The sequence below is a fragment of the Anomaloglossus baeobatrachus genome, chromosome 6 (genome assembly GCF_048569485.1).
Source record: "Anomaloglossus baeobatrachus isolate aAnoBae1 chromosome 6, aAnoBae1.hap1, whole genome shotgun sequence".
Lineage (NCBI taxonomy): Eukaryota > Metazoa > Chordata > Amphibia > Anura > Aromobatidae > Anomaloglossus > Anomaloglossus baeobatrachus.
This window is the reverse complement of record NC_134358.1, coordinates 561,846,813-561,859,179: the sequence shown is the minus strand read 5'-3', so window position 1 is coordinate 561,859,179 and position 12,367 is coordinate 561,846,813. Positions and strand designations below refer to the sequence as shown.

The window sequence follows — 12,367 nt, the reverse complement described above, 5'->3', positions numbered from 1 at the left end:
CTACACGTTTGGTATCTACGTAATCGCACTGACATGTCAGTTTTATGGTCAAATATACGCTGTAATTAAGAAAATCTGAAAAACAATTGCAAAATTTCACTTTTTTTTTGCTATTTCCCTACACTTGGAATTTTTTTATTTGCTTACCATGATATGATAAAATGAACGGTGTCATTCAAAAGTACAACTCACCCCGCAAAACACAAGTCCTCATATGGCTATATCAACTGGAAAATAAAAAAAGTTATGGCTCTTGGAAGAAGGGGAGGAAAAAATAAAAAACGAAAAATTGCCCAATCTTTAAAGGGTTAAAAATACTTGTGTTTTTGATGCTTTTTTTGCATGCGTTTTTTTTACCTTATTCCTTTGAATGGGTGAAAATGCTGCAAAAACGCTGTGCTACTTCTTGCATTTATATAGTTTCTTCCACCAATAGGAGAAAAAGAATAAAAAAATGAAAACTAAGAATAAATATTTACTAAAGTAACAAATACAGGAGTCACTTCTTTTTTTTAATGACGTCCCCTTTAAGAGTCTCTGCCCCCGTCACATCCATAGGCCGAGCTGCAGACTGACGGACGGGACGGGTAATGTTTTATTGATTGAGGCTCCGGGAATATTTTTCATCTTTTGTCTTTGTCTCAAAATCATTTTCTGGCCTAAAACGTCTTAATTGTTTGACACTCGGATAACGGCACAAAGACTAGAGCTTCTTCTAATGTATAATATATTAGCGGAGGCCGGGCCCCGGCCTCTCTCCTCCGCGCCTTTGTTACTGCAGTCGCTATCACTAAATATGCAGAAAGGAAGTAATTAAAGGATAACAGAAGTTGTGCGGTTTTTGCCGATTGTGGATATGTAACAGCGCGAAGGGGGAATTCTAGAATCCCGGGGCTTCTGCGGAGAAAAAAGAGTCTTAAAGGGGAAGTACAGACACAGCTTCTCCACCCCTCAGATACAAGTTTTCCATTTTATTTCTCCATTATTTGATGTATGCGGTTCCTCAGCAGCCAAGTGACTACCTTGGTGTCCAGACCATGAATAAGGCAGCTCCATATTATCCTTCATAGCAAGAAATCCCAGCACTGGCAAACAGCATTATCTCACTGCCAAATATCCATTTCTGACCCCATTATATCAGCTGATAATATCAACCACACAGCCCCCCATAGTGCCCCAGTATCAGTGCAGCCACCCAAGTGCCCCAGTATCAGTGCAACCTCCAATAGTGCCCCAGTATCAGTGCAGCCACCCAAGTGCCCCAGTATCAGTGTAGCTTCCCATTGTGTCCCAGTATCAGTGCAGCCAACCATAGTTCCCCAGTATCAGTGCTAGCCTACCATCGTGTCCCAGTATCAGTGCCAGCCATCCACATTGTCTCATTAACAGTGCCAGCCATCCACATTGTCTCATTAACAGTGCCAGCCATCCACATTGTCTCAATAACAGTGCCAGCCATCCACATTGTCTCATTAACAGTGCCAGCCATCCACATTGTCTAAATAACAGTGTCAGCCATCCACAATGTCCCAATAACAGTGCCAGCCATCCACATTGTCTCATTAACAGTGCCAAGCATCCACATTGTCTAAATAACAGTGCCAGCCATCCACATTGTCCCAATAACAGTGCCAGCCATCCACATTGTCTCATTAACAGTGCCAGACATCCACATTGTCTCAATAACAGTGCCAGACATCCACATTGTCTCAATAACAGTGCCAGACATCCACATTGTCTCAATAACAGTGCCAGACATCCACATTGTCTCAATAACAGTGCCAGCCATCCACATTGTCTCAATAACAGTGCCAGCCATCCACATTGTCTCATTAACAGTGCCAGCCATCCACATTGTCCCAATAACAGTGCCAGCCATCCACATTGTCCCAATAACAGTGCCAGCCATCCACATTGTCCCAATAACAGTGCCAGCCATCCACATTGTCCCAATAACAGTGCCAGCCATCCACATTGTCCCAATAACAGTGCCAGCCATCCACATTGTTCCAATAACAGTGCCAGACATCCACATTGTCTCAATAACAGTGCCAGCCATCCACATTGTCTAAATAACAGTGTCAGCCATCCACAATGTCCCAATAACAGTGCCAACCATCCACATTGTCTCATTAACAGTGCCAAGCATCCACATTGTCTAAATAACAGTGCCAGCCATCCACATTGTCCCAATAACAGTGCCAGCCATCCACATTGTCTCATTAACAGTGCCAGACATCCACATTGTCTCAATAACAGTGCCAGACATCCACATTGTCTCATTAACAGTGCCAGCCATCCACATTGTCCCAATAACAGTGCCAGCCATCCACATTGTCCCAATAACAGTGCCAGCCATCCACATTGTCCCAATAACAGTGCCAGCCATCCACATTGTCCCAATAACAGTGCCAGCCATCCGCATTGTCTCAATAACAGTGCCAGCCATCCACATTGTCCCAATAACAGTGCCAGCCATCCACATTGTCTAAGTAACAGTGCCAGCCATCCACATTGTCCCAATAACAGTGCCACACATTCACAAAAAATAATATAAGACTCTGTTCTCTTTGCCGGTGACACACAGGTAATAGTCTGTGATATTACCAATCATACACTCAGCTCTGCTACATCTGCGCCCCCACTAGTCGTCCATTAAACATCAGACCCAATTAACCCTTTCAGAGTTCCTCTCCCCCGATGTTGTTGTTCTATTATCAGCGGACAGACATGGACAGATACTGATTGTCATCCAGTATCGTCCTGATTGTAGATTTACCCTCCTCTCACCGGAGATATTGGATTTATTTCTGCGGAGAAAAAATGAATTGCAATAATCAGATTTAATTACTGTGTTTCTAATTCATTAGCCCCTGCATGTATTATTAATCTGCGCTGATTATTAACTGCGCTGCCTACAAGGCTGTCACAAACCACCGGGGGGTCTCTCAGAAGTCCCCCGCGCTGGCTACCAGTACGTCACAATCGGGGGGTAACAAGTGGGGGTCACCCCTCCTTTATACCTCCCGACCGACAGACAGAGCACGTGACGCGCTCTCTAGCGCCCCTCTTATAGTCAGGCCAATTATGGAATTGCCCGACCATAAGCAAGGAGGCCGCTATACTACTTATGCCGATTATTGAAGGGCCCCCGGCGAGAGTAGGGTATATATTCCCCCGACCTCCGCGGGCGGAATATATAAACTCTCCCCGAATCTCACTGGCCTCCCCACAATAATCCTTGGCACAACTCGCTGCCACCAACCGATTTACGGTAACTATTAGCCGAACACACAGACGTGGGATTCAAGATCGAGATAACAGAACAGCTCAAGATTAATTATATACTTTAATCAGCCTAAAGCACACTAGAACTACAATATATACAATAGGGACTCTACAGAATATACATATGTCAGAGTACAGTTACAATCAAAGCATGGGTTACAAACAGGCATACACAGTTCAATCAGTTACCTTGTGCGTCTGGCCACAGGGGGGCACTGTAGACCAGGTTTCTAGGAACTCCCGCAGATGTTTCCTGCACGTGACCCCCAGCGAAAGAACCTTGGACAATGGCCGAAGCAGGGTTATCAACCTGGGCAAATCCAGGTCCCCTCCTACCTTTGTGACCTCACAGGGAGCACTGCTCCACCCCTGGCTGGAGTTATGGACAAATTCACAACATGGAATATGGGCCATAACTTTGCCTGGGAGCGTCGTAGGCGGACGCCAATGCTCTCATTGTGACAGTTATGAATTTAGCTACAGAACGAGGGGACTCATGACCTGTCTACGAGTTCCCATATGGCTGATATCACGCCTGGGGTATTTCCCCAGCTCCCCCTTCCATAAAAAAGGTGTGCCAGCATCGTCCGCCTGCGCAAACACCATTTTTATGGTTGCCATATTTATCGGAGATATGGCTTGCGAGATATGAACCATTTTTTACTGGAGTCGTTCTGTCTGGCTACTTCCAAGCCTTGCTAATGAGATACAACTCTTGTTACAGGGTGACGGCAGGGAGTCATCCTGTGTCCATTGTCCGCACATCACCTCATTTCCATATCACAGGACATGGCCATGGGATTTGTTGCTAAACCAGTTGTGTGAAGGAAAGGGGGGTTGACACCAGGAGAGGGCTTCCTGACATACTTGAATATCATGATTTATCGTCATCTCTCCGGATTTACCTCACACCTCCCCCCTTTTGAGGGCGCTAGGGGGCAGCACACTCCGGTGTTCCCCCGTGCGCCCGTCCGCGACCTCTCCTTGTCGGGACAGCCCGTCTGCGTTACCGTGGTCACGGCCCCTTTTGTGGCGAATGGTGAAGTTGTATTGCTGGAGCGCAAGGCTCCATCGCAACAATCGCCCATTCGTCCCAGAGACGGTGTGCAACCAGCTGAGGGGATTGTGGTCCGTCTCCACGATGAAGTGGCGCCCGTATAGATAGGGTTGCAGACGCTGCAGGGCCCACACTATGGCCAGGCACTCCTTCTCCATCGTGGAATAGGCAACTTCCCTTGGTAACAGCTTCCTGCTCAGGTACAAGACTGGGTGCTCTTGGCTCGCAGAGTCCACCTGGCTGAGCACCGCACCGAGGCCGAAGTCACTGGCGTCGGTCTGTACTACAAACGGCCGCGTGAAGTCGGCTGCCTGTAGCACGGGCGGGCTGGACAGGGCGTCCTTTAGGGCCCGGAAGGCTGTCTCGCAGTCCATTGTCCAATCGACTGCAGAGGGCAGCTTCTTCTTGGTGAGGTCCGTCAGGGGCTTTGCCAGGCTACTATAGCATGGAACAAACCTCCTATAGTACCCAGCGGTCCCCAAGAAGGACATCACCTGCTTCTTGGTCCTGGGGGTGGGCCAGGATGCGATGGCCTCCACTTTCTCAGGCTCGGGCTTCAGTGTTCCCCCGCCTACCCGGTGACCGAGGTACTGGACCTCGCTCATGGCCAGCTGACACTTTCCCGGCTTGATGGTCAAACCTGCCCGGTGGATCCGCCTGAGCACCTGTGCTAGATGCTCTAGGTGGTCCTCCCAGGTGGGACTGAAGACGGCAATGTCATCCAGGTACGCGGCCGCGTACCCTTCAAGTCCCTTGAGCAGGGTGTTGACCATCCGCTGGAAAGTGGCAGGGGCATTCCTCATCCCGAATGGCATCACCGTGGACTCGTACAGTCCAAATGGGGTAATAAAGGCAGAGCGTTCCCTGGCCTTGCGAGTCAGGGGGATCTGCCAATATCCCCGGCTCAGATCCATGATGGTCAGGTACTGAGCCCCGGCCAACTGATCGAGCAGGTCATCGATGCGTGGCATTGGGTACGCATCGGCGACCGTGACAGCATTGAGCCCCCTGTAGTCCACGCAGAACCGAGTGGTTCGGTCCTTCTTAGGGACGAGGACTACAGGCGAGGCCCAAGCGCTGTTGGATGCCTGGATCACCCCCAGCTCCAGCATCTCGTCCATCTCCTGGCGCATGTGTTGCTGCACCTCCAGGGAGACCCGATATGCTGAACGCCGGATCGGGGGATGATCCCCAGTGTCCACGTGATGGACAGCCAAGTCAGTCCTTCCGGGCTGGTTGGTAAACAACCCCCGGAAGGGGTGTAGGGTGGCCCACAGCTGGGACCGTTGGTCCTCCAAGAGCTGGTGGCCAACCTCCACATCCTCAATGGATCCGCCTGCCCTAACCTGGGCTAGCATATCCAAGAGGGTTTCCGCTTCTCCCTCCTCGGGCAGGTTGCACACGGGGAGCGCACATGCCTCCCGCTCATGATGTGCCTTCATCATGTTCACATGGAAGGGCTTCCGCCTTCCACGGGCAGGGTCCAGGGTGACCAGGTACGTCACAGGGTTGAGCTGCTGGTACACGAGGTATGGGCCTTCCCAGGCTGCCTGAAGCTTGTCCTGTGGTACGGGGACCAGTACCCACACCTCTTGACCCACTTGGTAGGTCCTCTCACAAGCGTTCTGGTCGTACCAACGCTTCTGATCGGCCTGGGCTTGAGCCATATTGTCGTGTACCAGTTGCGTCAAGGCCTGCATTTTGTCCCGGAAGCGCATGACATACTCGATAACCGACACTCCAGGGGTGGCCAAATCCCCTTCCCAAGCCTCTTTCACCAGAGCCAGGGGGCCCCGCACACGTCGCCCGTACAGGAGCTCAAACGGTGAGAATCCTGTTGAGGCCTGTGGAACCTCCCGGTAAGCAAATAACAGGTGTGGGAGATACCGCTCCCAGTCACGCCCATGGGAGTCGACCAACATCTTAAGCATCTGCTTTAAGGTGCCATTGAACCGCTCGCACAGGCCATTAGTCTGTGGATGGTACGGGCTGGCCACCAGATGTCGCACCTGGACTTGCTTACAGAGGGCCTCCATCAGCTGGGACATGAATTGGGTCCCCCGGTCAGTGAGCATTTCCTGGGGAAAACCCACTCGGGAGAAAATCTCCAGCAATGCGGTGGCCACCTTGTCAGCCCGAATGGACGACAAGGCCACTGCTTCTGGGTACCGGGTGGCATAGTCCACTACCGTCAGTATGAAGCGTTTCCCGGAGCTGCTGGGGATGGCCAGCGGGCCGACCAGATCCACAGCCACCCTCCTGAAAGGCTCATCGATGATTGGCAGAGATACCAGTGGGGCTTTGGGGCGTGGCCCCGCCTTCCCCACTCTCTGACAGGTTTCACACGAACGGCAGTAGGCAGCCACATCGGCCCCCATTTTTGGCCAGTAGAAATGCTGGTTTAACCTGGCCTTGGTCTTAGCGATCCCTAGGTGTCCGGCCATCGGAATCTCATGTGCGATCCGCAACAACTCCGTCCGGAACGGATAGGGTACCACCAACTGTCGGTCCCTGGGCCACGCCTCCGGTGAACCCTGCTGGACCGTGGCCCGGTACAGCCGTCCTTGGTCCCAGACCACTCGCTCCGGGTCCGAGTCCGAGGGAGGCTGTGCCGCCTGCTCCTTTAGAGCTTTCAGGCTGTCGTCAGCTTCTAACGCTGCCTGAAACTCCTGACTAGATGTGGCCAGAATCGACGAGACTGTCACATCTTCAGTCAGTACCCCGGGACCTGTGTCCTGGCCTCCACCTGACTCGGCTGCCACTTGGTCAGAAGGGGAAGAGCTATCGGACCTCCGGGAGGCCCCTTGGCTTCCAGCACTCCCACTGCGGGTGACAGCGGCCACAGCCGCTGCGACCGTGGGTCGTGCCTGCTCCTCCTCCGTTCCTGACCAAGTCGCCGGTTCAGGCAGACCTACCTGGCTTCCTGACACCCCGGTTGTGGGGGAACCATGCACCGAGATCTTACCTGGGAGCACTTCCGCTCCTGGACCGGCCCCAATCTCACCTGCCTGTTCCCCTCCTGCAGCAACAGAACCCCGCTGTGAAATCTCTGGGGACCCCACATTTGCTGTGGTAGCCCCCACCCCACACACTGGTCCTCCCCCTGCAGCACCCTGCTCTCTGCTTATCCCTGCAGAGGGCAACAGATCCCAGCTCACAGGCTGGTTACTTGTAGAGGCATTGTCACACCTTTCTCTGACCCCCTCCCCTGTCACAGCTGCAGCTGCGTGTGTGTCTATGGTGTCTGTGCAAGCAGAAATATCAGAGTTCACTCCCTCCTCCCTTACATCATTCATAGATAACACATTAACATTGTCCGGAGGCACGTCAGCACTGGCTGAAGGTTCAGCCTTTGGGGCGGGGCCAAACTGGGAGGTTATTTGCCCCAAATCTGTCCCAAGTAGCACGTTTGCAGGGATCCGATCAGTTACCCCCACCTCCCTCACCCCTCGCCCTGCGCCCCAGTCCACATAAATGTCAGCAACAGGCAGCGCCGGGTCAATGCCTCCAATCCCGGAGACAGCGAGGGTTTTTCCAGGGATCAAGTCTTGGGGGGACACCATCTCAGGCCGCACCAGAGTCACCTCCGAGGCGCTGTCTCGCAGTCCTATGGTCACAGACTGGCCGACGGTGACAGGTTGGAAGCTGTCCAGGGACCTACCACCACCCCCACCCACACAATACACCTTGGGCGGCCCTTGGGACGGGGACGGAGCCGGGGCCTTGGGACGCTGAGGGCACATGGCCTTGAAGTGTCCAGGTAGGTTGCACTGGTGGCACCGTCTTGGTTCTGCCACGGGCCTGGAGAGGGGAGTTGAGGGGGACACCCCCTGCAGTCTAGGGGCAGGTGGGGCAGTCGCAGAGTTCATCTTACCCCCTCTCCAGGTGCTGCTGGTGGCTGCTCTCCTGGCTTCAGGAGCCCGATTGTTGGTGTAGTCATCTGCCAGGGCAGCTGTAGCCGTGGATCCCTTTGGCTTCTGGTCTCGGATGAACTGGCGGAGATCCTCAGGGCAGTTCCACAAGAGTTGCTCCGTGATGAACAAGTCCAGGATCTCCGGTCCGGTGGAAAGCTGCAGGCCTTGGGTCCAGTGGTCGGCAGCTCGGGCAAGTGCCCGCCGGTGGTCAGCCCAGGAGTCCTTTGGTCCCTTCTGCAGCGTCCGGAACTTCTTGCGGTAGGACTCCGGGGTGAGGTTGTACTGTTGGATCAGGGCCCGCTTGATGGTGTCGTAGCCCTGATCCGCCTCAGCAGGCAAGTCCCCAAGGATATCCAGGGCCTTACCCCTTAAACGGGGGGTCAGGTATTTGGCCCACTGGTCCTTGTTCAGATGATGCTGCAAGCAAGTCCGTTCAAAAGCAGTCAAGAAAGAGTCCAAGTCTCCATCCTTCTCCAGCACTGGGAAGTCCTCAACACGGACCTTTGGAAGTTTGGTGTCTGGAAGGTCACGGGTGGCTGATGAGGGCCGGAGCTGAGCTAGCTGCAGCTGGTAGTTACGCTCTGCCTGGCGCTCTTCACGCGCTGCTTGCCGCTCACGCTCGGCCATGAGTTCCTTGTAGCCCTCCCGGTCTCCAGCCTGGCGTAGGGCCATAGCCATTTGAAGAAGGCTATCCGAGCCTCCCAGGCTCGGTGGAATGGCACGTGGTGATCTGCGGCCCGCTGCGGAGCCTGGTGATTCACTGTCCATTGCAGAGCGGAGGGCTGGCATCTGGCTCGTTGAGGACCCTTGGGCGAGCTGCTCCTCATCTTGTCCAGCAGTGCCCGGTTGTGCAATGTCCTCTGCAGAGCTGTTTTCTGGCGTCGAGCTCCTGGAGGACTCGTGGACAACCTCCTCATCGTCTCTGGCCTTAGCATCGGCCATTCCTTTGGCTTTGCTCCTGGTGCTCTCAGCCATTCTTGCAGACTTTTGGTCACTGACACAGAACTGACACCTGATGCCTCCACACACCTTACAGTATCTGCACTCTGACACTCTAGTGTTGAGCTAGTCTGAAGACCCCAGCAGCCACAGCTGCTGCAGGCAGTCTTTAGTGTCTGGGAGTATGGGTCTCACACTCACACACACTATTATCTCGATCCCACCGCTTGCCACCAATATGTCACAAACCACCGGGGGGTCTCTCAGAAATCCCCCGCGCTGGCTACCAGTACGTCACAATCGGGGGGTAGCAAGGGGGCGTCCCCCTCCTTTATACCTCCCGACCGACAGACAGAGCACGTGACGCGCTCTCTAGCGCCCCTCTTATAGTCAGGCCAATTATGGAATTGCCCGACCATAAGCAAGGAGGCCGCTATACTACTTATGCCGATTATTGAAGGGCCCCCGGCGAGAGAAGGGTATATATTCCCCCGACCTCCGCGGGCGGAATATATAAACTCTCCCCGAATCTCACTGGCCTCCCCACAATAATCCTTGGCACAACTCGCTGCCACCAACCGATTTACGGTAACTATTAGCCGAACACACAGACGTGGGATTCGAGATCGAGATAACAGAACAGCTCAAGATTAATTATATACTTTAATCAGCCTAAAGCACACTAGAACTACAATATATACAATAGGGACTCTACAGAATATACATATGTCAGAGTACAGTTACAATCAAAGCATGGGTTACAAACAGGCATACACAGTTCAATCAGTTACCTTGTGCGTCTGGCCACAGGGGGGCGCTGTAGACCAGGTTTCTAGGAACTCCCGCAGATGTTTCCTGCACGTGACCCCCAGCGAAAGAACCTTGGACAATGGCCGAAGCAGGGTTATCAACCTGGGCAAATCCAGGTCCCCTCCTACCTTAGTGACCTCAGAGGGAGCACTGCTCCACCCCTGGCTGGAGTTATGGACAAATTCACAACATGGAATATGGGCCATAACTTTGCCTGGGAGCGTCGTAGGCGGACGCCAATGCTCTCATTGTGACAGTTATGAATTTAGCTACAGAACGAGGGGACTCATGACCTGTCTACGAGTTCCCATATGGCTGATATCACGCCTGGGGTATTTCCCCAGCTCCCCCTTCCATAAAAAAGGTGTGCCAGCATCGTCCGCCTGCGCAAACACCATTTTTATGGTTGCCATATTTATCGGAGATATGGCTTGCGAGATATGAACCATTTTTTACTGGAGTCGTTCTGTCTGGCTACTTCCAAGCCTTGCTAATGAGATACAACTCTTGTTACAGGGTGACGGCAGGGAGCCATCCTGTGTCCATTGTCCGCACATCACCTCATTTCCATATCACAGGACATGGCCATGGGATTTGTTGCTAAACCAGTTGTGTGAAGGAAAGGGGGGTTGACACCAGGAGAGGGCTTCCTGACATACTTGAATATCATGATTTATCGTCATCTCTCCGGATTTACCTCACAAAGGCAAACTGCCGAAAACAGCAAATTAGTGTCCACCCCCGGAACCGCGCACTGCAGGGACATTATATAATACCTGGATAATGCCACTGTATCTAAGCCCATCATGTGTGATAGTCTGCTGATCTGATGTATCTAAGACCATAATGTGTGATACTGTCTGCTGAGCTGAATTATCTAAGCTGATCATATGTGATACGGTTTGCTAAACTGATGTATCTAAGCTGATGATGTTTGAGACTGTCTGCTGAAATTATGTATCTAAGCAGGTCATATGTGATACTGTCTGCTGAGCCTGAACTGATGTATCTAAGCCCATCATGTATGATACCGTCTGCTGAACTGACGTAGCTAAGTCCATCATGTCTGATATTGTCTGCTGAACTGATGTATCTAAGCTGATCATGTGTGATTCTGTATGCTGAACTGATGTATCTATTCCTTCTGTGTGATACTGTTTGCTGAGCTGTGTAGCTAAGCTTATCATGTGTGATACTTTTTAACAATCGAGTGTATCTAATCCCATCATGTGTCATACTGTTTGCTGAGCTAGTGTGTTTGATACTTTATTGTTTAGCCAATGTATCTATGCCTTTCGTGTGTTACTTTGCATTGAGCTCAGGTATCTAAGCTTCTGATGTGTGATACTGTTTGCTGAGCTGCTGTATCTAAGCCTGTTTCAGTTTTTTTTACCATAATTTATATCTAAGAGATCCTGCTTGTCTTGTCTTCCTAGGTTCGATCAGCCGCAAGAAAAAGGTGGCACCGCTGGCAAGACCATCATTCCCTCCGCGTCCGAGTCGCCCGAGCCATGTCCATCCCAACCTCGCCAACCAGGATCAGCTTTCACAGCATAAAGCAGACGGCGGCCATCTGAGCGCAGGAATACCGGCGCCGCCTCCGGAGATTTTGTATGTTTTTGATTCTCGTGTTGGAGGACAGAATTCATCCTTATTGGACGCTCGGTGGCCAAAACACGGGGGAAAGTCAAAGAATAGTGATGAGCGGGCACTACCATGCTCGGGTGCTCGGTGGTCGAAATGAGCAGGTTGGACGCTTGGACGGGCTAGATTCGAGTACCGGAGTATAATGGAAGTCAATGGGAGACTCAAGTAATTTTCCTGGAAGATCTCGAGTTTCCCATTGACCTCTATTATACTCAGGTTCTCGAGTTCCTTCCATCCGAGTGTCCAACCTGCTCGTTTCCAGTACCGAGCGTCCAAGCATGGTAGTGCTCGCTCACCACTATCACAGAACAAAACACACAACCCTGAGTGTAGAGTACCGTGTAGATGCTACGGTAAAGCAGAGCTCGGCGCCTCTAGCGGTGGAACAGGTACCGATTTTTTTTTTAGTGTAAACCTCCCGATTGAACCAAGTGCTTTGACCGAATTCTCCTTTTTCGTCCGGGGACTGAAGAGCGCGGTGGATAAACTGGATACTCATGGATGGTAGCGCCAAAGGTTCCGGAAAATTCTTTGTAAATTTCTACTTTGCAAAAAACAGTTTTAAAAAAAATGGAGTCGATCTTCTTACCAAAAATAGTTGAGAGATGAAAAATCTTAAGTGGTCTTCTTTGATCCTTAATAGCGTTTTTAACCATTTGGTCTTTATTTGTAGGTGATAATTTTAGGGGAAATGGTCTGTAATAATATGTGG

The 12,367-nt window shown here is 51.8% G+C and overlaps 1 protein-coding gene across 1 annotated transcript in view; it reads left to right on the top strand.

Annotated features, from left to right (window-relative positions):
- The window catches only part of CRHR2 (corticotropin releasing hormone receptor 2), a 189,107-nt gene extending 177,350 nt beyond the window's left edge, over nt 1-11,757 (top strand). Inside the window, exon 12 of the mRNA XM_075316888.1 lies at nt 11,445-11,757. Within this exon, the coding sequence (XP_075173003.1) occupies nt 11,445-11,585 (141 nt within the window). The 3' untranslated portion in view covers nt 11,586-11,757. The remainder of the gene's footprint in view (nt 1-11,444) is intronic.
- Nucleotides 11,758-12,367: the final 610 nt, after the last annotated feature.